The sequence below is a fragment of the Gobius niger genome, assembly GCF_951799975.1.
Source record: "Gobius niger genome assembly, chromosome: 17".
Taxonomy (NCBI): domain Eukaryota; kingdom Metazoa; phylum Chordata; class Actinopteri; order Gobiiformes; family Gobiidae; genus Gobius; species Gobius niger.
Genome location: NC_136868.1, coordinates 19,012,253 through 19,033,859, shown reverse-complemented (window position 1 = coordinate 19,033,859; position 21,607 = coordinate 19,012,253). Strand labels below are relative to the sequence as shown.

The 21,607-nt window shown below is 41.8% G+C and overlaps 1 protein-coding gene across 1 annotated transcript in view; it reads left to right on the top strand.

The window, feature by feature from the left end:
- cacna1ea (calcium channel, voltage-dependent, R type, alpha 1E subunit a) overlaps positions 1-21,607 on the top strand; it is a 65,158-nt gene that overhangs the window by 40,130 nt on the left and 3,421 nt on the right. The window contains exons 10-40 of the mRNA XM_079575218.1: positions 1,245-1,360; positions 1,523-1,576; positions 2,040-2,081; positions 3,050-3,145; positions 3,238-3,447; positions 3,519-3,631; positions 3,705-3,817; positions 3,932-4,063; positions 4,407-4,476; positions 4,914-5,031; positions 5,491-5,558; positions 5,662-5,753; positions 7,457-8,257; positions 9,452-9,672; positions 10,477-10,588; positions 11,817-11,946; positions 12,014-12,073; positions 12,158-12,264; positions 13,083-13,179; positions 13,264-13,424; positions 13,501-13,638; positions 15,202-15,403; positions 15,547-15,711; positions 18,264-18,374; positions 18,457-18,537; positions 18,784-18,969; positions 19,047-19,138; positions 19,357-19,522; positions 19,603-19,730; positions 20,817-20,913; positions 21,450-21,555. Of these exons, the coding sequence (XP_079431344.1) occupies positions 1,245-1,360; positions 1,523-1,576; positions 2,040-2,081; positions 3,050-3,145; positions 3,238-3,447; positions 3,519-3,631; positions 3,705-3,817; positions 3,932-4,063; positions 4,407-4,476; positions 4,914-5,031; positions 5,491-5,558; positions 5,662-5,753; positions 7,457-8,257; positions 9,452-9,672; positions 10,477-10,588; positions 11,817-11,946; positions 12,014-12,073; positions 12,158-12,264; positions 13,083-13,179; positions 13,264-13,424; positions 13,501-13,638; positions 15,202-15,403; positions 15,547-15,711; positions 18,264-18,374; positions 18,457-18,537; positions 18,784-18,969; positions 19,047-19,138; positions 19,357-19,522; positions 19,603-19,730; positions 20,817-20,913; positions 21,450-21,555 (4,385 nt within the window). The remainder of the gene's footprint in view (positions 1-1,244; positions 1,361-1,522; positions 1,577-2,039; positions 2,082-3,049; positions 3,146-3,237; positions 3,448-3,518; positions 3,632-3,704; positions 3,818-3,931; positions 4,064-4,406; positions 4,477-4,913; positions 5,032-5,490; positions 5,559-5,661; positions 5,754-7,456; positions 8,258-9,451; positions 9,673-10,476; positions 10,589-11,816; positions 11,947-12,013; positions 12,074-12,157; positions 12,265-13,082; positions 13,180-13,263; positions 13,425-13,500; positions 13,639-15,201; positions 15,404-15,546; positions 15,712-18,263; positions 18,375-18,456; positions 18,538-18,783; positions 18,970-19,046; positions 19,139-19,356; positions 19,523-19,602; positions 19,731-20,816; positions 20,914-21,449; positions 21,556-21,607) is intronic.

Below are 21,607 nucleotides of genomic sequence, written 5' to 3'. Positions count from 1 at the left end.
CGTGTCAAACACTCCCACACTGTGCTCTATAGCAGGTGTTTGAGATAGTTTATGTTCTTCAAAGAAGACCTTATGTAGAGTTGCAATGAGAGGCAGGAGACGCTGGATTCTAACTGAGGAGAAGGTTTTTCATCAGTACAGGACCCTGAGACATGAACTCTCGACACATTGTGGTGGTATTGGTCATTCAAGTCTAACTATGCTTCCACACAAGAAGGTTTAAATAGTCCTCGAGGTGGCATCAAAAGAGAGCCAAGAACGCCAGTAAGGTTTGTAAGAGACAACTTGGCCAAGCCCCATTGATTAGTGCGTGGCAGAAGGCCTCTGTAAGGCTAAGATGACGCCTGCCACAGATGGTTTCATCATGCCAACAATGAGAGGTGTCCTTGGTAGACTGTGCAGTTGCTAGAAAATTCTCTAACAGCAGGAATGTAAAAACCTTTAAATGCATTTTCAGCAGGGGCTTTATTGGCCTAATGACATGATGTAATTTCACTTTCACTGGATGTTAATCAAGTCGTACTTCATTTCGCATTTGTGGTGTCTGTGTTCCACATTGTTTACTGTGGAACACAGACATACGAAGGTCTTGAAGAAAGCAGCTTTTTAAAAATTAAACAAACAGCTAGCTTATGAGCTAAAGACATTTGAGACCAACACATTTTTTCTTCTGAAACACTGAAGAGGCACCAAGAGCCCCCCACACCAGCACAGTGGTGGTGTCACAAGAGGTGCAACAGGAAGCAAAAACTTGACTAACGAGGAGGTATCTGGACAAGACTCACAGCTAAGCCACTCAAGCCTTCTATTGTGTTGGCTAATGTTCGTTCACTGGAGAATAAAACAGATTATCTGCTAAGATCTTCCCAGAAGATGATGAAAGAGGATCAGAGGAGACCAAAGGCAGCCAGCCAGGTTTCCTCCGGGTGCTCCAGTTTCCCCGACCTCCAAAAACATGCTGGTCAGGTTGACCCACAGCGGCAATGCGACTCAGTGACAGTGGCTCAGGACTAACACCTGAACACAATTTCGTTGTACGCTTATACAATGACAACTAAAGCACTTACTTACTTACTCACTTAGTTGCAGAGAAAGGTTAATTGGGAGACGCTGGGGCAGCTTTTATACCAGAGCAAGTGTCCCTGTGTCTTTTTCCGCCTCATAATTTCATACCTCGTGACCACGAAGCACAGCACTCACTGAGGAGGAATTCAAATGTGTTTTGGTTTGGTTTGTCTCCACAGGGAGTTTGCCAAGGAAAGGGAGAGAGTAGAGAACCGCCGGGCCTTCATGAAGCTGAGGCGGCAGCAGCAGATCGAGAGGGAGCTGAACGGGTACAGAGCATGGATCGACAGAGCAGGTGGATTCATTCTTAAGGCACATTCGGCCACTGATAAGAAAAGGAAAATCAATGTTTCACTTAAAGCTTCAAGCCTAATCTTACCAATCTTGTTTTTAAAGCCATTGTCTGTGATTTGTTCTGATCGAAAACAGAAATGCCTCAATCTCAATTCTTTTTTAGAGGAGGTGATGCTCGCTGAAGAAAATAAGAACCCGGGACCTTCAGCCCTTGATGGTAAGTCAGTACAGAGAAAATACAAATGTTTATTTTCCAGCTTTCATTAATGTTCTTTCGTGAAAAACTACATTGGATCAAATTTAAATATTTAGACAGTTAGTTGAAAATATAACATTATATAATATAAAATGATAATATACATTTATTTAAAAAGAAATGCAGAGTACATATTACACTTTTCAACTAGTATTTTGGATTAAATGGCATACTTATAATGTTTTCTTTTCAATATATTCAGATGAAGAAACATAAATATAAATATATATATATATTGCACTTACAACTGTAGACACTGCTACGTTGATCCTGATGTTCAGATGCTAGTTACTGTTATAGTGCTCAGTGCCATTAGAGCGGTGACCTGCAGACAGCCAAGTGGCTGCTCTGACCCTCATAACTCTACACTGACCTGTACTTGCTGAAATAGCAGGTTTTTTATTAAATGTGGATTGATTGGCAGCTCTCAGGAGGCTCCCAGAGTGGAGTACAGGTGGTACCTACGGTGAGGACCGTCTCTGCTTTTCTCTGCACTGACTTCACCCTCATCGCCCACTTGCACCAGCACACTCCATTAAACCTGAGGACTCTGATAGCACTTTCCATTACAGATCATCTGAGTGTGAGGGGAATATATAGAGGCAAGACTGTGTGTACAAAGTGAGGAACTGGGCCATGAAATAGCATTTTGCAAGTGTTGCAGATTTATTTTCATGAAATATTATAACAGTTAACAGTTTGTTTTACAGACTGATTTTATTGGGTATATTTACTCTATTGTACTGCTATATCAAGAAAATTAATAAGTAATGCATCACAAGACAATGTTATTCACAGAACAGCTTTGCAGACTGTGTGTGAAGTGGGTATATTACGATGGGTGCATATGTGTCTGTTTGATTAGATGCCTGTTAAAGACAATCAACAAAAAGCAAATCCAATTTACTGACCATTTATAATTGTTAGAAGCACAAATTAAGGTTGGGATTTTTTTCACTTTGCCCACTTTGGCATGTGTGCACTGTACAGCCTGTCTCCTCACACTCTGCATGGACCCTCATGGTTTGCTTTGAAAGAGACTGCATTTTGCTAAAATAATTGCTTTATTTATTTAGATCATTAAGGATGCTCTAAGATATAATTTCTCATTTCAACCAGAGAGCTAACAAGCTTAACTTTCTTTTTTCCAGAACTTGAGGCTCATTAGCATGCAGCAGATCTCCACCACTGCACTGTATCATTATTTCATCATTATTTTTTCATTACCTCATACTGCCCGAACCTACTAATGAAATGAGGGTTATGCACAGGCTTTTCATGGGCAGTGGTGATACAGACTGGCCAACTGTAGTGATTTAGTATGTATCATAGCACAAGAACATGCCCAGAGGTCAGCTCTGTGATTACCTTTACAGCATGTGCCTGATTTCACACAGCACGACAATGTGAAAACTCAACCTACTGTGTCTGCAGTGCTGAAGAGAGCGACCACCATCAAGAGGAGAGGTGTGGACTCAGGCCATTGTGGGCAGATGGGGGACGAACAGTATGGTGACATCTCCCCTTTGGGTGAGAGGATACTCTTGAGCAATATGTTACCGACAAAATACTGAGCCATGACATTGTTGTCTCAGCTAAGTGACTTAAGTTACCTTTCATAGGCCTGCCCATGACTAGAGGAAGCATCAGGAGCTCAAAGCGAGGACCCACGGCATATTTTCGTAGAAAAGAGCGTCTGTTGCGCATCTCCATTCGTCGTGTTGTGAAAACACAGACTTTTTACTGGACAGTGTTGGGCTTGGTGGCTCTCAATACACTGTGTGTGGCTATTGTTCATCACAATCAGCCCCTGTGGTTGTCTGACTTTCTCTGTAAGTCAAGATTTACTATGTAGACTTTACTTAATATTTATTTATTTATAAACATAAATGTCTGTTTTTAGACTATGCAGAGTTCCTGTTCCTCGCCCTTTTTCTCACTGAGATGTTTCTGAAGATGTACAGTTTGGGGCCTCGACTTTACTTTCACTCTTCCTTCAACTGCTTTGACTGCAGTGTTAGTACTTCCACATAATTATTTATTGCAAAACAAGTACTTCAGTACTTTTACTAGTCTGTGTCATTTGTAGGTGATTGTTGGCAGTATCTTTGAAGTTCTGTGGGGTTTCTTTAGACCCGGGACTTCATTTGGCATCAGTGTCCTGCGGGCACTGCGTCTGCTGAGGATTTTCAAGATCACCAAGTGAGTTAGAATGTCCTCTCTTCAAAGTCTTGCAGCTTTTTATTTATTTATTTATTTATTTACTTATTAGTTTTTGTATCTTCAAAAAGTGATGGAAATCTTTTGTGTTTGCAGATACTGGGCATCTCTACGAAATCTGGTTGTGTCACTAATGAATTCTATGAAGTCCATCATCTCCCTCATCTTTCTCCTTTTCCTTTTCATTCTCGTATTTGCACTCCTCGGCATGCAGCTCTTTGGTGGCAGGTGAGGCTCCACAACCACATAGTATGAACACTGAAAATGATTGATAATGATGGTAAAATAAGGAAAATGCTGTGCTCCGTTAACTAGCCTAAGTAAACAGACACAGACAGACTCTTCTATAAAAGGGAGATGAATGTGCACTTCTTAGCTGAGTAGAAGCTTCCTTTTTCTTTTTTTTACAGTTGTTTTCATTATAGCCAACAGAGCGCTGTAAGAGTCCTCCTTTGTCTCACTCACACACACACGCTCACACACTCACAGTTGAAAGCTGTTTTCCTTCAGCTCCCATGTCAATAAAGGCTAGACACGGCCCCGCAAACAGCCTGCTCCACTCTCTCCACAGGTTCATCTTTGAGGACAACACACCAACTAACTTTGACACTTTCCCTGCTGCCATCATGACTGTATTTCAGGTCAGATTTCTTTTTTTTCTCATAAAGTATTTGTAATATCAGTAGGGTACCACTGAATACATTTTTAGTTATACTTTACCTTACAGCGCCGTAATAATAATAACAGCAATGATAAGATGGACATAGCATGGCATCTAGGGGTAACAGTTTGGTACATGGCACACCAGATTACAGCAATGTGCTTATTTACATTCGTTGTCCCACACGTGCAAACACTTTATTTGTATAGCACTTTTCCAGAGATGGTCACAAAGTGCTTTACATGGGACAATTCTACACCCAGCTGCCTTAGCCACCCTGATGTGATCCACACAGAAAGGCCCTGTCCGTCTGGGGATTGAACTCGGGACCTTCTAGCTGTGAAGCACCAGCGCCACCGTGGCTGTTTGGCTGACGTTAATGTCAGTACAGCAGCTAATTTGTGAGTGTGTTTTCAGATCCTGACAGGAGAGGACTGGAATGAGGTGATGTACAATGGCATTCGCTCTCAAGGAGGTGTCAAGTCCGGCATGTGGTCCTCCATCTACTTCATTGTGCTCACGCTCTTTGGAAACTGTATTCTTTCTTTCTTTTTATCAAAACAAAGCACTGTCAAGGGCTGTTTCCAACCTGTTCACCCCCTTTAGAGGCTTTATGAATGAGGTGCTAGAGTAGTGATATTTGACTGATCACTTGAGGAACATAACCTGTGTATTTGCCAAACTACAGAAGTGCATGTCACTAAATTGGCTAAATTTTGCTGCTACTGAATTGATTTAAAATGTGGAGTATGGAGTTACGAAAGTGTCAATACTGCACTGATTGTAACCTGCAAAAGGCCCATAGTTACTGCTGAATAGTATTCAACAAGCTAAAGTAAATTACGTATGATTGGCTCTCATTCTTATTTTATAGACATAGCTCTCGGGATGACCACAAAAGTACTTTTCAGGAAATGTGTTTAATTTGATTATCAGAACTCGTTGATTGGCTACAAAGGAACACTTCCTTTTTCCTTAACTCTACTGTGACTAGACACGCTGCTCAATGTCTTTTTGGCCATTGCTGTGGATAACCTCGCGAATGCGCAGGAACTTACCAAGGTAATGAATTAAACAATGAAAGATCATGCTTAAATACAAAACAAGCTTGCTCTGCAGAAGCTTTAACTTGAAATGGAATAACATGTCCATGTCTGTTGTTCAGGATGAAGAAGAAGCAGAGGCTGCCTTTAACCAAAAACATGCTCTTCAGAAAGCAAAGGAAGTGGGCCCGCTGTCTTCTTTCATGTCTTCAGAGTAAGTTATGCATGGAACTGTCTGAAACCCTTCTTTCATTTCAATTACAAATGCAAAAGAGTCAAGGCTCAAACTTAATCCCAACTACATTGTGAAGATGTCTCGAGGAACCCAGTAGCCTGTTATCAGCAATTTGGTCCAAATCATGGTCTAAGTCTCCATGGTAACGTGTTTCAGGGGTTGAGGATGGCCACATGTGGTTGTCTTGGAGACTAGACAATTGTGACAGTTTTACATTAACAACTATCATCAGTGCAACAGAGATTTGTTTAAGAACAAGAATTTGCCTAAAATGAAACAACTGCCCCTTGATTGGATCATTGACACAGTGATGAGGTTTTCGTAGGTATTGATCACAGTGCTTTGTATTCAGCAGAGGATGAGCATGTGCATGCACATGAGTGACCCCTAATGCCTGATCGTTGCATGATGTGGAAGATTCCTCCGCTTTCATGGCATCATGTATTTATCATACCTTCTTTGGCTTTCCAATGGGGTTAAGCTCTAGTAAACGTCCACACTGATAGGTAAAATGCCATGGGCCAAGTGGGCTTCCATCTTTACAAGAATAAGAGGCAACGTGTTGGAGGTTTGCAATGCTTTAACATCAGAAAGCATGCGTCCGGTCACTATCTCTACAGGAAGAAAATCTGAAATGTAATTTTAAGAAACTATAAATAACAGTGATTTCTTTTCAGATTTTCTACCAAAATAGCAAAACACAAATATTATGACGACTGTAAAATAATTTGAAGCATCCTCCTTTCCTGCAATGGCATGATCCAAAGAATGCTAATGTGTGCTTGGAGGAGTGGTGTTCAGCGCTGCATCCTAAAGTGCTCTTCATGTTTTAAGGGTCTATGATTATTGTTTGATAATTCTACTCACCTCTCTGTCCTCTATCTGCTTTGCCTAACAGTACTCTAACATTTTATCAATGTGATGCTCGAATGTACAATATGAATGTTGTTTATTGTGTCTGACTACCATCTTGTTTGTCAAAGTGCTTGGTCCTATGGAGACACACACCTAAGTAGTATAAAGTAGTAGTATAAAGAGCCATTTGAACACAGTAGTGTTCACAAGCAACCTCTGTATTTTTCTAAAACAATATTTAGCTCTAAGCATTGAAACCAGTCAGAGAACAGATGATAGGGCTGCATTGTTGCATGCTGTGTTAGAGATCTTGAATGATCGTTTGGTGTGTGTCTCCTGGTCTGTTTTGTCTCTGCTCTCAAAAGCACTAATGTCTTGTTTTCAACAAATCGCTCATTGGTAACACGGATCACACAAGAGTCCACTCTACAGTAAGTAACTCTGTCTGTTCAGCTTTCTCTGTCTCACAAACATTTCTCAAATGTTATTAAACTGGCTCCCTTCTCATCTTGCAAAATATTCTGTTCATGCTCTTCTCGACCTCAAAATCAGTCTATTTATGCTCCTGCTTTCACTGATTGCTTTTGCTTGTCACTATTGTCCTCTGGGCCATCACATAACATCGCCATAGATCACACAGTACGGATTCATGCTGACGTTGAAATATAAACAAAAATCTGCCACAATAATGTTTTTCATTACCTTTATTTCACAAATGTAATTGTAACTACATCCAGTTCCTTTAATGACATACATTACATGGAGCTAGTTGTAACCCATATATGCATTTGTATCTACTGACCTGACATGTTTCTTTTTGTCTATAGGGGGAGCCGGAGAAGGCGGCCGTACCTATACAGAAAGAGAGCAATCCACCGCAGCCGCCCAACCTACTCATGCGCCCTGGAGGAGGCCCAGGGCAGCATCAGGGAGGGCCGCCCCACACTCAACCCCTCTCACTCTTTCATGTCCAGGCGAGAGAGGAGGAAGAGGATGACTATGTCTGTATGGGAGCAGAGGACCAGCCAGCTCCGGAGACACCGCCAAATGTCCAGCAAAGAAGTCCTTTATAGCGGCCCTAGTGAAGAGCGGGACGGTCCCACACAGGGTCAGCTTGGGCGTCCACTGTCCCTGCAACAAAAAGCGATGCAAAATACACCTTCATCAAGCATCAAGCGCCTAAATGACCCCTCAGCGTCTCCTAAGGGCAAAGAGGACGCTCCTTTGGACTCTGCCCTTTCCACTGAAATCCCAGGACCGCAGGGCACCCCAGATGTGGCCCTCAGTGTTCCAAAACCGCCCGATAACGACCCTGTCCCGGAGAGTGGGAAAGTAAACAGTACCGCGCATGAAAGATGCAGGTTAAATGGTGACAGACAGCACAGGCCAGTAAAAAAATTCAGACCACCAGACAACTTTGACGCATTGACTCCTGAGATGGGGGGGCGTGGAAGGATGCGGGGGTGGAGGTCGCCCCATCCTAGTGACCGTACAGAGGAGGACAGAAGCAGTGTGGTGTCACCTGGACACCAAAACAAGGACACAACCAGCTGTGAAAACCAGCAGAGGAGTGAAGGGGGAGCAGAGGAGAACGGAGGGGAAGCAGATGTGGACAAAACAGAGAACAGGTACAATTATCATTCAGGGCCTTTTTAAACCAATCCAATAATGTGCGGATAAAAACAGAATCACCTCCATCACCCGTAACTATCCACTCCGTGTTATCCCTTGATGAGGTTTAGGCATAACATAGGACTCGTGTCTTTTTTATAGGCCTACGTCATAAATCCTTTTAAATAAGGGAGCATAGTTTGTTATGGCAAGGCATCGCCGCACACATTATGCCTCACTCCTATGTTAGAATTGCTCTCCTTAGTGTGTTGAAACACCGTCCTGCCCCACAGAAAGCAACAGGGCATTTCTTTATGGCTGGGCACACCCTTCGAGATTGGGTGAGGAGCTCAGTTACCAGGGAGGAGCTCGGAGTAGAGTCGCTGCTCCTTCACGTTGAAAGGAGCCAGCTGAGGTGGCCAGGGCATCTGTTTCGGATGCCTCCTGGTTGCCTCCCCCTGGAGTTGCTCTGGGCATATCCTATTGGGACAAGGCCTTGTGGAAGTCCAAGGGCACGCTGGTGGGACTATGTCTCCGAGCTGGCCTGGTGTCGCCTCGGGGTCCCCCCAGAACAGCTGGAGGAGGTGTGTGTGGATCGGGAAGTCTGGGCATCTCTGCTAAGACTGCTGCCCCCGCGACCCAGCCCCGGATAAAGCGGAAGTAAATGGATGGATGGCTTGTAAGCTTGTAAAAACTAATTCAATTTTTGAAAATGGACTGTAAGCCATAATCATCAAAATTACAACAAACAAAATCTTGGCATATGTCACTTTGCATGTAATGAGTCTATATCAGATATTAGTTTCACATTTTAAGTTGAATTACAGAAATAAATTAACTTTTGAACGATATTCTAATTTTCCGAGTTTCACCTGTAAAGTGCATGCATAGAGCTGCAACTCAAATAAAATTACTAATTTTAAAAGCTTTGGCTCAGTGGCTCAGACGGTAGAGCGGGTCATCCTATGCTAGAGAGGTTGGTGGTTTGAATCCTGGCTCCTGCAGGTGCAGACTGTTTTTGTGTCCTTGGGCAACACACGTCACCCACCTTGTCTATGTAATTCACAAGGTGGTTGGCAGCCTCATGTCTGGTAATCTGCCCCAGAAAATACTGTACTTGTGTTTCTAAATATTAATTTCAACTTATGATGAAAAAATATATCTTAGAACAATGACCATGCAGAGTAATATCTGATTCTGTATTGGGTCAGGGTCAACGAGGACGAGAGTGTGGACGCTGATCTCGCAGACAGTGCCGATGCCAAGAAGTCGGAGGATGCAGCTCAACTGTCTGACACGCCTCCACCTGCTGATCCTGAAATGAAAGAAAGCATTGAACAAGATCTAAGCCAAGACAAATCTCAGTTCAGCTCCAGCGTCATCATTGATGTTTGCAAAGACCCGGCTTCGCTGGAGCTCTCAACTATTTCAGGTAATAACACACAGCCATAACCAGTTTATTATATATTATCGTATGACTTATAAATTACATAAAAAACCCCAGCAGTTCTTAGTTAGGGCTGCTCAATATTACTGTTATCGCAATATTATGTGACACTATCCATATTGCAAGAGATTTACACATTTTCTGCCAACACAATCTTGAACAAAAGCGCATGGTAACTGACAATGTGCTAAAGTTCAGCTTTCATTATTATCTTAACTTTAGCCCTGTTTGTGTAAAATTTTAATGGAGTAAAAATACCGCAATAACATCATTATCGCTATATTCAAGACAGTTTCTCGTTATCAGCTTTTTTTTTGTCTTCAAGTGTTTTGCTCAGTGCGATGCTTTGCTACTCTCCAATGACCAAACGCAGCTGCTGAAGTTATTTGGCGTTAAAACCAAAAAAAGAGCAGCCCTTTGTACATTAAATTAGCTCCTGAATAAATTTGTGATGAAAAATCCACCTCCCACTTGCAGAGTCATGCTTCATTTCTTATCTATTACTCCTGGTTTAGAGTCAGTGAATCGTGCCTTTGTGTTGCCTGTTCCCATAGCTCACTGCCTTAGTTTATCACCACTGGGCTCAATTTGTTTTTACTTTCGAGAGTCGGAGTCTTCTTTGAAAGTAAGGCTGTAAGTCGCCTAATCAAAGCCAGTGCAGCAATTCATTTAAAGTGGCACGGGAGCAGTACATAATGTGTGATTTTGAGATTGTTCATGTACAAACTAGTCGTGAGTAAGCTTATAATTTCAAAAACTTTAAAAACTCATTATTTACCTTGTTCTTAGTCAAAAACAAGGATCCTGAAGTCTGTAAGTCGGAGAATGAGGAGGCTGAGGAGACAAAGCCAGTCAACACCGTCGTCCCTGACAGCATGTTCATCTTCAAACCAGAAAACCCGTAAGTTTTTTCACACATCGTGAAATTTGTGCCAGAGGAAAGAATTTCCAAAGTTGGAACAGGATGCAACACATTTGCTAAGGTTTAATGTGAGCCAGCGGCACGGTAGCGCAGCAGTTAGTGCTCTCGCTTCACAGCTAAAACGTCTGGGTTTGATTCCCACCTGGACGGGGCCTTTCTGTGTGGAGTTTGCATGTTCTCCCCGTGTCTGCGTAGGTTTCCTCAGGGTACTCCTGTTTCCCCTACCACTAAAAACATGTACAATAGGCCAAGATGAATGATGTGTGTGAGTGAATGTATGGTGGTGGTCAGAGGGACCGTTGGCGCAGACGTGTGCAGTTGCGACAGCGCTTCTGTCAGTCTCCCCCAGGGGAAACTGAAGCTACAAACGTAGTTTACCACCAGTATGGAGTGAATGTAAAATTGGCTCATGTAAAGATCTTCTTCTTTGTCTGGTCAGAGGGTCAGGTCATACATTTGCACAAATTAAATGGACTGAAGGGGCGCGGCCTGGCTGCAGCATGCGCAGGAGGGGCTTTAAGAAAAAAGGTTGGGAACCACTGCATTAGAAGGTCTTGTATTGGATGAATTACAAGACAGGCAAGACTACAGTCAAGCTTTCGTCCACATGACAAGATACACTTTATCTTGCTTCTGATGCTTTTAAACCCCCAAATCACAGAAAATAAAAGAATGTTTGAAACTTATCTGGAGCATTTTGCTTTTTATGTTCGTAAAATATAATCTGAAAATGCTGTGTGTGGAAATGGTCCCCTAGTGTGTTTGTTTCAATACGACACATATTTCAAAAAAGGCATATTTCTTTAAAACTAGCACTCCTATCCACATTCTTTTTCCACATATTGAACATTTTTAGTAGTGTCGTTATTATTGTTGAATTTGAGTCAAAAAATGCCAGTAGATGCTAAAATGTCTGAGCCTGCGTGTGTAACTTTTTGTGGAAGAAGTTAAACTATTATACTTGATAAAAATAAAAATAAAAAGTATTTCCTGGAACAAAAGTCACTTTCTGGGGTCTATCCAATGACCTATGTGTTTTTTTTTTTTTTTGCTTGAAAATGTATTGTCTCCATTGTACTCAAGTGACATTTTAATGGAACTTAAAAGTCTGCCTTGTCTTGTCGATACTTTACTACGATACTTACTTTGAAGCAGCAATAGTTGTATGTAAATATATAATCTTTCTCTCTCATCTGTTCATTCTTAGGGTGCGTCGAGCATGTCATTATGTGGTAAACTTCAGGTATTTTGAGATGTCCATTTTGCTGGTCATTGCTGCCAGCAGTATCGCCCTGGCAGCTGAAGACCCAGTGGCTACTACATCTGACTGGAATAAGGTCAGTGTGTAGCGTGTCATGTGTCTCGCTCCTCACTCAGGTGTCAACACTTGTCTACACTTTGCAGGTCCTGCGATATTTTGATTATGTATTCACTGGAGTTTTTACATTTGAGATGATAATCAAGGTAAGCTTTGAGAGCCATTCTTAACTAAAGACACCTCCAATATATTGTTGTGTAATGTTTTTATCCTGCCTGTGTGGTGCTCAGATGATCGACCAGGGCCTCATCCTCCACGACGGCTCCTACTTCAGAGACCTGTGGAACATTTTGGACTTTATTGTGGTGTTTGGAGCGCTGGTGGCTTTCGCGCTCACGTTAGTCTTAATTCTGCTCAAAATGTATCTTTTTTTGTAACACTTAATATTGTTACTTACAGATTTTTGTTTTGTTTCTGTCTCTTCTTCTTGCTGACCTACAGAAATGTGATGGGGTAAAGATCACACTATTTTTCACATTCACATTGTGTGACACTAGGCTGACCACATACAATGAGTAAAGATTAGACAAGTTGTGCAGTGGAGTCATGGTAGGACAGATTTGGAAAAGTTAAAGGAACAGGCTGTCGTTTTTCTATACTAAGATATGTTCTTACCTGAGCTTAGACGAGTTGATGCGTACCTGTCTGGTCTTTGTGTGTGTGCTCAGTCACGCAAAAAGACCAAAGATGTTGTTACCATTTAGCTTCTCCTCCTCTCCTCTATGGACCCAAACAGGGGTGAAGTTAGAAGCGACCAAGTTCTTCCACAGTTTCCCTATTTAAATCCGGTTATGTGACTGAGCTTGCGTGACTGAGGGCACACACAAAGACCAGACAGGTACGCATCAACTCACCTAAGCTAAGGTAAGAACAGATCTCAGTATGGAAAAACGACGGCCTGTTCCTTTAAAACTCAGAACCATTTTATTTACAGTTTAAGTCCCAGGGATTGCACGCAAACCACTATGTTAGGACACCTAGGATTGTAGGAGTATAGTTAGTTATCATGTCATAATCATTATCAAATGAGATTGGACGCGGGAACAAAGTACGAACTGGCAAGAGGAACAGTGTCTGTTACTATAAACTTAATGTTGTCAGATGATTAGTGTTTAGCAAATCTTAAACGCAACTTAAATCATTTCATGTCCACAGAAATAACAAAGGCCGCGACATTAAAACTATCAAGTCATTGAGAGTTCTGCGAGTGCTCAGACCACTGAAGACCATCAAGAGGCTGCCCAAACTCAAAGTAACCTACTCATTTAACAATTATATGCCTAAATCTTTGTCGCCATAGCAATAGACACATGTTTCTTGCGCTTTGTTCCAATAGGCGGTGTTTGACTGCGTGGTGACCTCCCTGAAAAATGTCTTTAACATCTTAATTGTCTACAAGCTCTTCATGTTTATCTTCGCTGTGATCGCTGTGCAGCTTTTCAAGGGGAAGTTTTTCTACTGCACAGACAGCTCCAAGGCCACGGAAAAGGACTGCCAGTGAGTAATCGTGAGTTTCCAGTGTAATGCGCTACTTTATTCACGTCATCTTTTCCCTGTCTTTTCCTTCATCAAGGGGCTACTATATTGACTATGGAAAAGATAAGAAAGAGGTGAAGGAGAGAGACTGGAGAAGACATGATTTTCACTACGACAACGTAATCTCCGGTCTGCTCACTCTCTTCACTGTTTCCACTGGAGAAGGATGGCCTCAGTAAGTCAAATCAAAGTGTGTTGCAAACCACGAAAAAATAGTCTCCTTAAGGGTTGTATTGTGTATAAAACCGACTAACTCTGTTTTTAAAAAGACGTCTACAAACATGTTCTGAAATGCATTTGATTCTTGCTTTAGTTTAACAGTTCATAATGCAGTCTTCGCTCAATTGGCAAAGCTCCTGGGAATTTTCAAAATGTGCACTGCAAATGGAATGTGTCTTAGTGTCAGCCATGTAACATCGCGTAACATTTCACCCAATAAACAGAACAATCTACAAGTATTTATTTTACTACAGATATTTAATTCTTGCCAAATGCCTAAAAAATAACAAACGTGTGTTTGCTGTGAACGGCTCTCCTAAGATTTTACTGTAATTTTACTGGCAGAGGGGTGTCTTCATAGAGATGTTGACTAAAAGCATTGAACTCGTTTGCAAACAACACGGCTAATGCTGCAACTGTTAGCTCATACAATGCAAACATTAGATGGACGTTTCTCCAAACCAGATATAATTAAAACCGTGCAACATAACGTTATGTTTTATCATTAGCTGCTCCTCCACCCACTGGGGGCCGCCATTACTGTCTTCATCTCGCATACGAACTCGTAGCAGTCTGGAGGTCTCCGAGTTTACAAGTTGTAATTACCACTTTGAGCGCCGTTCCAAGGCATTTTTCCAAGTGGGAGGTTGGAAATTTACCAGTTACCAGTTGCCTGGAATGCACCATTAGATACTATACTGGTTCCCATCCAAATCCATGCTTTGATTACCCACTGCAAATATAGCATTTTCTGTGTCTAGCTGGTCATTACGAGCATGTTATCTGTTAGCAGTAGACTCCAAATGTAAATTAATCCTTTTTATTCAGCAGAGAGAAAGCCCGGGCAAAACCTTTTTCATTGCTTTTGGTACTTTATACTTAACACATTATGATAATAGTAAACTTGAACCTTGACTGATACGCCGTGTGCCTTTGAATTAAGCCATATAAATGGAGAGCCATCCATCCATCCATCCATTTTCTTCCGCTTTATCCGGGGCCGGGTCGCGGGGGCAGCAGTCTCAGCAGAGATGCCCAAACTTCCCGATCCACACACACTTCCTCCAGCTGTTCTGGGGGGACCCCGAGGCGACACCAGGCCAGCTCGGAGACATAGTCCCACCACCGTGTCCTGGGTCTTCCACGAGGCCTTGTCCCACTAGGACATGCCTGGAACACCTCCCGCGGGAGGCGACCAGGAGGCATCCGAAACAGATGCCCGAGCCACCTCAGCTGGCTCCTTTCGACGTGGAGGAGCAGCGACTCTACTCCGAGCTCCTCCCGGGTAGCTGAGCTCCTCACCCGATCTCGGAGGGTGCGCCCAGCCACCCTGCGAAGGAAACTCATTTCGGCCGAAAAAAAATAAATGGAGAGCATAATGTTAAAATAGTTCCTGTATTGGTTGCGTTGGGTTGATCTCAATAAACTATTCATTAATTCATAGTTGAATAGTGTACACTGAACTGGGTTGTTATTGTAGATAGTAAAGTGATTTTAAATTCACAACTCCTCTCTCCAGGGTCCTGCAGCACTCAGTGGACGTGACGGAGGAAGACAGGGGTCCGAGTCCAGGCAACAGAATGGAAATGTCCATCTTCTACGTCATCTACTTTGTGGTCTTTCCGTTCTTCTTCGTTAACATCTTTGTGGCTCTCATCATCATCACCTTCCAGGAGCAGGGCGATAAGATGATGGAGGAGTGCACCCTGGAAAAAAACGAAGTAAGAACATTCTTTCTTTGGACGAAACTAACTGTAAATAACATAACAAACTTAAAATCCAAACAAAAATAAGCCACGTCACAGCAAACATTACCTGTATATTGTGTGGATTAATTATGATTGCTGTTATGCTCTTTCTACAGAGAGCGTGTATTGACTTTGCCACCGGCGCCAAACCCCTGACCCGCTACATGCCCCAGAATCGTCACACTTTCCAGTACCGGCTTTGGCATTTTGTGGTTTCGCCGTCTTTTGAGTACACTGTCCTGACTATGATTGCTCTCAACACCATTGTCCTCATGATGAAGGTAAGGCATTAGTGTCATTTTGTCGCCTTTTCATGGGTATAAATGAGGACTGTTGCCATAGCAATTAAGAATTCATATTAAATTATTACCCAGTGCTTATATAATGATACGACCAAAACTCATCCAAAGGGCTGAGCGATAAGGCTTGAATAAGATGTTATGAATTCACTGTTACCATGGAAATCCGCCATGTTTGTGGGTACTTGCAAATGTTATCAATGGACATTAAATCCAAATAGTATAGAAAGTGGTGAAAAGAGGAACAACTCCACTAGCATGTTTTAATGTGACTTAAAGTAAACAAGTCCACTGCAATGACATCACAATCCCGAACTCTGTTGATCATTCGTTTTCGGCTTGTTGGCTTCATTAGACAGGACAGCTCAGGGTGAAAGGGCATGAAGAGTGGGGAGAGCTGGGACACAAACTCACGACGCTGAGGTTGAAAAAGTATTTTCATGTGCAGTCTTGAAGGCACTATACTGGATTTTGACCTTTGTGGGGGAAAAAACTGTGTATCTAATTATAAAGCATTTGTATCAGTTTAATTTCTGTGACAGTGACCGGAAAAGTGACCCTGTCAGTCGTGAAATGTGCTATAAATTTGTCCCCATGAAGAATTGGGAGGTGACATGTTAGGAAAGTAAGAATCACTACTAACATTTTAAATCGGTGGCTTCCTTTTGTCTTGTAATTTTAAAATCAGCTACAGGGTCTTTAACTTTAATTTGTTAACAACAAACAAACAGACATACAGTGGGGAAAAAAAGTATTTGGTCAGTTTCACATAGACATTGTATTGGATTTTGGCCAAATACTATTTTTCCCCACTGTATATAAGGCTTTTTACTGGTATGGTCCATGAGATAAATGTTTCCATTTAAATCTCAGCATAAACAATGACTGTGTTTTACTCCAGGACCATTTTCCCTAAAATAGCCAAGTTCCAACTTAATACTAAATAATGAGTTACTACGGCAACAGGAGGCTGTTCACCTGTCGATTGAATAGATACAGACGGCACCACACCATAACAATAATTGAGATTGACCATAGATTTGATCAGATTCCATGATAATTTTTATTTATAATATTTCTGGACACTCAAAGATGCTTTACATTGCATTATTCTTTCCCTCGTGTAGACAGCCTTACATTGAGTCTTTCTCCTGACATGTGGAAAAAGTGCACCTCCAACTTCATTTCATCATCTGCTTTGCTCTGAGTGTTAACACAGTGGGTTTAAAATAGCAGAGGAGGCGTCACTCTCGACAATAAACATGCATGTGCAGGGTCTAACATGTCTGAGCCTTATGTTTGCTTTCTCTGTTCTCCCCGTGAGACCACATTTTTCCTGCCCTCGCTCATCACCGTAAATTTCCAGTGGCCTTTTCTCACTCACTTGATCAGTCAGTCAGGCGCTCACACAGACATCCCTACGCAAGGTGACTCAGCCTCTATTAAATATTGATCTATAATGTCCAGGGGCTGCTATTTAACATGACCTCATTAACTGGAGCTGCCGCCCCCAGAGGAATGGCTCCGTTTATAGTGCGCCAGATGAAAGGTGCGCAGACTGAGGCGCTATTTATGGGTCTGGCGGAATCTTCCATCAAGCTGCAGACATCGAGGTTCACACCGGTTTCACAGAGTGCGATTACGTCTGCAGGCGTTCAGGACAGGAAAGACCAATCTCTTCATTTGCAAAGAGTCCACATCATGCTAAATCAACTTTTGTTAGCTTTATTCTTTTATGTTGTTCATGCCTTTCAGTCATGTCACTTTTGTTGTTATGGTGGCCATTTTGAATACCGAAGTAGAATTATGCAGTACTACAACATGTTACAAAATCTCAGGATATAAATGTCACGATTCACCCTTTTGTTACCCTGTTTTGGTTTGTTTTGTGTTTATCTCTTCTTAGTGTTTTTTTTTACTCTTTTTGGTCATTGTGATTTTGTGTTTTACTTCCTTCGCTACATACCTGCCCCGCCCTGATGTGTTTCACCTTTGCCCTGTTTCCTCCTGTGTTTATACCCCTGTGTTTCCCTTGTCCTTGTCATTGTCTTGTCATCAGAGTCCTGCTTAGAATCCTGCTGTAGCTCGACAGACAGTGCTGCTACGTTTGTGCCACATGCTGGGTTTATCACATAAACGTGTGTCTCTGGGACTGTTTTAACTGTTATCTTCTTGAGCAATGATTACGAGTCCATAAAAATGCCACTGTCAATCAGTTGTCTTTCATTTTCATTTCATTTTCATAGAGATATTGTTACATGTTGTACATGTTGTAGTATTGCATAATGCTACATTGGTATTCAAAATGGCCGCCGGAACTTTTCTGAACTAAAATTGTTGACATGGACTTCTTGGATTGCCGATCATACCTCTGTAGACCTGTAGATACAACAGCAGATACTAATTAAGCATCTATTACAACAACAAAAAAAACATTTTTTTGGTAAGGTAATTCAATTGTAGCAGCAGGAGGGGGGGTTAGGTTGAACTATTCACCTAACAGAGTTACATAACATTTGCACTTGATATTTCAGTATTACTCAGCCCCACCAACATATGAGGCAGTACTCAAGCACCTGAACACTGCCTTCACTGTGCTCTTCTCTGTGGAGTGTGTGCTCAAGATCCTGGCCTTTGGTTTTTTGGTGAGACACAAGGATCAATGCACAAACAGAGTCATTTGTTCAAGTTTTAAAATGGCTAAAATTGTGCCCTGTGCTTTCATAGAACTACTTCAAAGATACGTGGAACATCTTTGACTTCATTACAGTCCTGGGCAGCATCACTGAGATCATCATAGACTTTCAGGTAAAAAATATCAAACATAAAGCACTCACAGTTTATGTCTGTTTTAGTTAATTAGCACTCAAGTAATAATAATAAATAAATTCGTAAAGACTAAAACTATGACAAAATATTCATATAATCAACATGTATAACACTAACTAACATGAATTAAAATCTGATGGTCCCTGAATAATCATGTTAGTTTTATTACTTGTGGACATTATTATTACTAAATTGTGCTGAATGACACTTCCCCCCATTTTACAGTTTGAGGACTCGCTCAACATGAGTTTTCTGAAGCTATTTCGAGCGGCTCGTCTCATCAAACTGTTGAGACAGGGCTACACCATTCGTATTCTGCTCTGGACCTTTGTGCAGTCATTCAAGGCTCTGCCCTATGTGTGTCTGCTCATCGCGATGCTCTTCTTCATCTACGCTATCATCGGCATGCAGGTGAGAATGCACTGAGATGAGATGCTGCCCCCTAAGCTTAGTTGGCTTTCATTAAGTTTCTCTTGTGTAATTAACAGGTGTTTGGCAACATAAAGCTAAATGAAAAGACACACATCAATATGCACAACAATTTTAATACGTTCTCAAGTGCCCTGATGCTGCTCTTCAGGTACGAAACTGAAAATCTGTAATTACAGTGGGTTCAGGAAGTATTAATGTCCCTTTACTTATATTGTAATATGTTGAATTCACTTTCTATCTTTAATGTGCCATTATGTAGAATTTGTACCACTAGAAAAGTATACGATTTTACATATACATTTAGTTTAGTGGTCCATAGCAGAATGGAATGAAAGTGCAAGTATATGTGATAAAATTGTGTTGCAGGAGTGCAACAGGGGAGTCATGGCAGGAGATCATGCTGTCCTGTCTGTCCGGTCAGCTGTGTGAGGTGGACCCCTCTCTGCCCCCAATGTCTGACCTGGATAGGGGCTGTGGCTCTGACTTTGCCTATTTCTACTTTGTTTCTTTCATCTTCTTTAGCTCGTTTTTGGTAAGAAAACACGAGTTCAAACTTGCTTAAATAACAAATGTTACTCCCATAGTTAGGCAAATCTTGTGTCTTTTCTGTAGATGTTGAACCTGTTTGTGGCAGTGATCATGGATAACTTTGAGTACTTGACGAGAGACTCCTCCATCCTGGGGCCGCACCACCTGGACGAGTTTGTTCGAATCTGGGGAGAGTATGATCGTGCAGCCTGGTCAGTGACTTAACTTATCCTCTGAAATATGATGTGATTTGAGCAATACAAAAGGTTTTTCTGTACATAAGAGATTGTAACAATCTCTTCTATTCTATTAATAAACAGAAGAGATGCAAAATGTTGCATTTTACATGTCTTTATACATTAGTCCTGGAATGCCCAACAAATTAGACATCAACTCTTAAGCAAAGGCTTAAGACGATGATCTCTACTTCACGCCTCATGAAAATTGTCTTATATACAAATGTTTGGGAGAATTGAAGCAGGCAGAGAGTAAACGTACATTACACTCGACATACACTACGACTAAGTACTGTATGCCACTGCACAAACTAAAGCCGTGTATGTTCTTTCCAGTGGAAGGATCCACTATAAGGAGATGTACAAAGTTGTACGCACTATCTCGCCTCCTCTGGGCTTTGGAAAGAACTGCCCCCACAGGGTGGCATGCAAGGTTTGGTTTCTCCACATGCAACCAAGGCCCTCCTCTCCTCCTTTTCATGTGGGATCCTTCCTGATCTGTCCTTGTCCTTGATTTCACGCACCCTCACTGCCCTGTTTGGTCCTGGAGTCTGTTGGTCAGGCCCGAGTCAAAGAACGAAGACTCTCAAGTTTTAGAGCAGGTGCATTATGACCCATACTGACACAGAGCTGTCAAAAGAAAAAGAGAATGTTGGTTTATTTTATACAATTGTGGTGAGAACGGTGGATTACTTTTTTTCCTGAGGGATTTGAACTGATCATAGACCCTTCTCTCAGTAAAAAAAAAAACAGACTAAACAAGAACAAACTCACTCAGAAACAAATGGTTAAACAGAGAGTCTGTCAGTTCTTTGCTTGTTTTGTCAAAGGATCTTTCATTCCTGATTTCTATGCCATGTCCAAAGCATAGAAAGATACTGCCTGTTTTTTAACCCTACTCTCCTTCGTCTGCATTGAAATAAATAACTGTGTTCCTCTTTCTACCTCCCCGTCCTGTGTGATTCCCCTGCCTCTCATACCTTTTCCCTTCATTATTCCCCTTAAATTCTGGCACACTTCCCTCTACTTTTCCTCATCTTCATGGCTCGGTGGCTCCCCCAGTGGTCGTATCCATTACACTGACATGTATGAGATGTTGACCAACATGTCACCACCTCTAGGCCTGGGCAAGAAATGCCCCTCCAAGGTGGCATATAAGGTAGTCCTGATGAGTGGCGCTTCTTTTCTGAGGACAATGCATCATTGATTTTTTGCAAACTTACAACAAAAGATAAAATACATTCTACTGAGCAGTGAATTTTACATGCTCACACTTCTAAGTCTTTCACAAATGCTACAGCAGTGGTTTGACTTGTTTTGCTTTGCTTTTTGGCACAACATAAACGCAATTTCCTGTGTTGGTGTTCATGCAACAAAAAGTAGAATAGCTAATTATTACATGTTCAGATTTGTCTTGAGTTAGTAATTTCTCTAAGCACGTGCCACCACGTTTTATTTATTCACTGTTCCCATTTGTGAGTCTGTCAGTTTGCAAGCATGCTCCATCGTGGATGTTTACATTCTCTTTCTGCTCAACGGGCTGTGTGACTTCTAATTGTTTTGTTTTAAATAGGCATCAAAAAACGTTCTTTTTGTTTTGTTTTTTTACACAGAAACTAGATTATTATATGTATTTATCTAATCTCTACTGTTTGATGCTGGTATTAAGATCCCATTCTGGCGTGTGTGTTGCAGAGGTTAGTCCTGATGAACATGCCGGTGGATGAGGACATGACCGTTCACTTCACCTCCACACTCATGGCTCTCATCCGCACTGCACTGGAGATCAAGATTGCCCGAGGTGGGACAGCTGCAGTCATTTGTTGTTTTTGGACTGAACTTACACCTAGTTC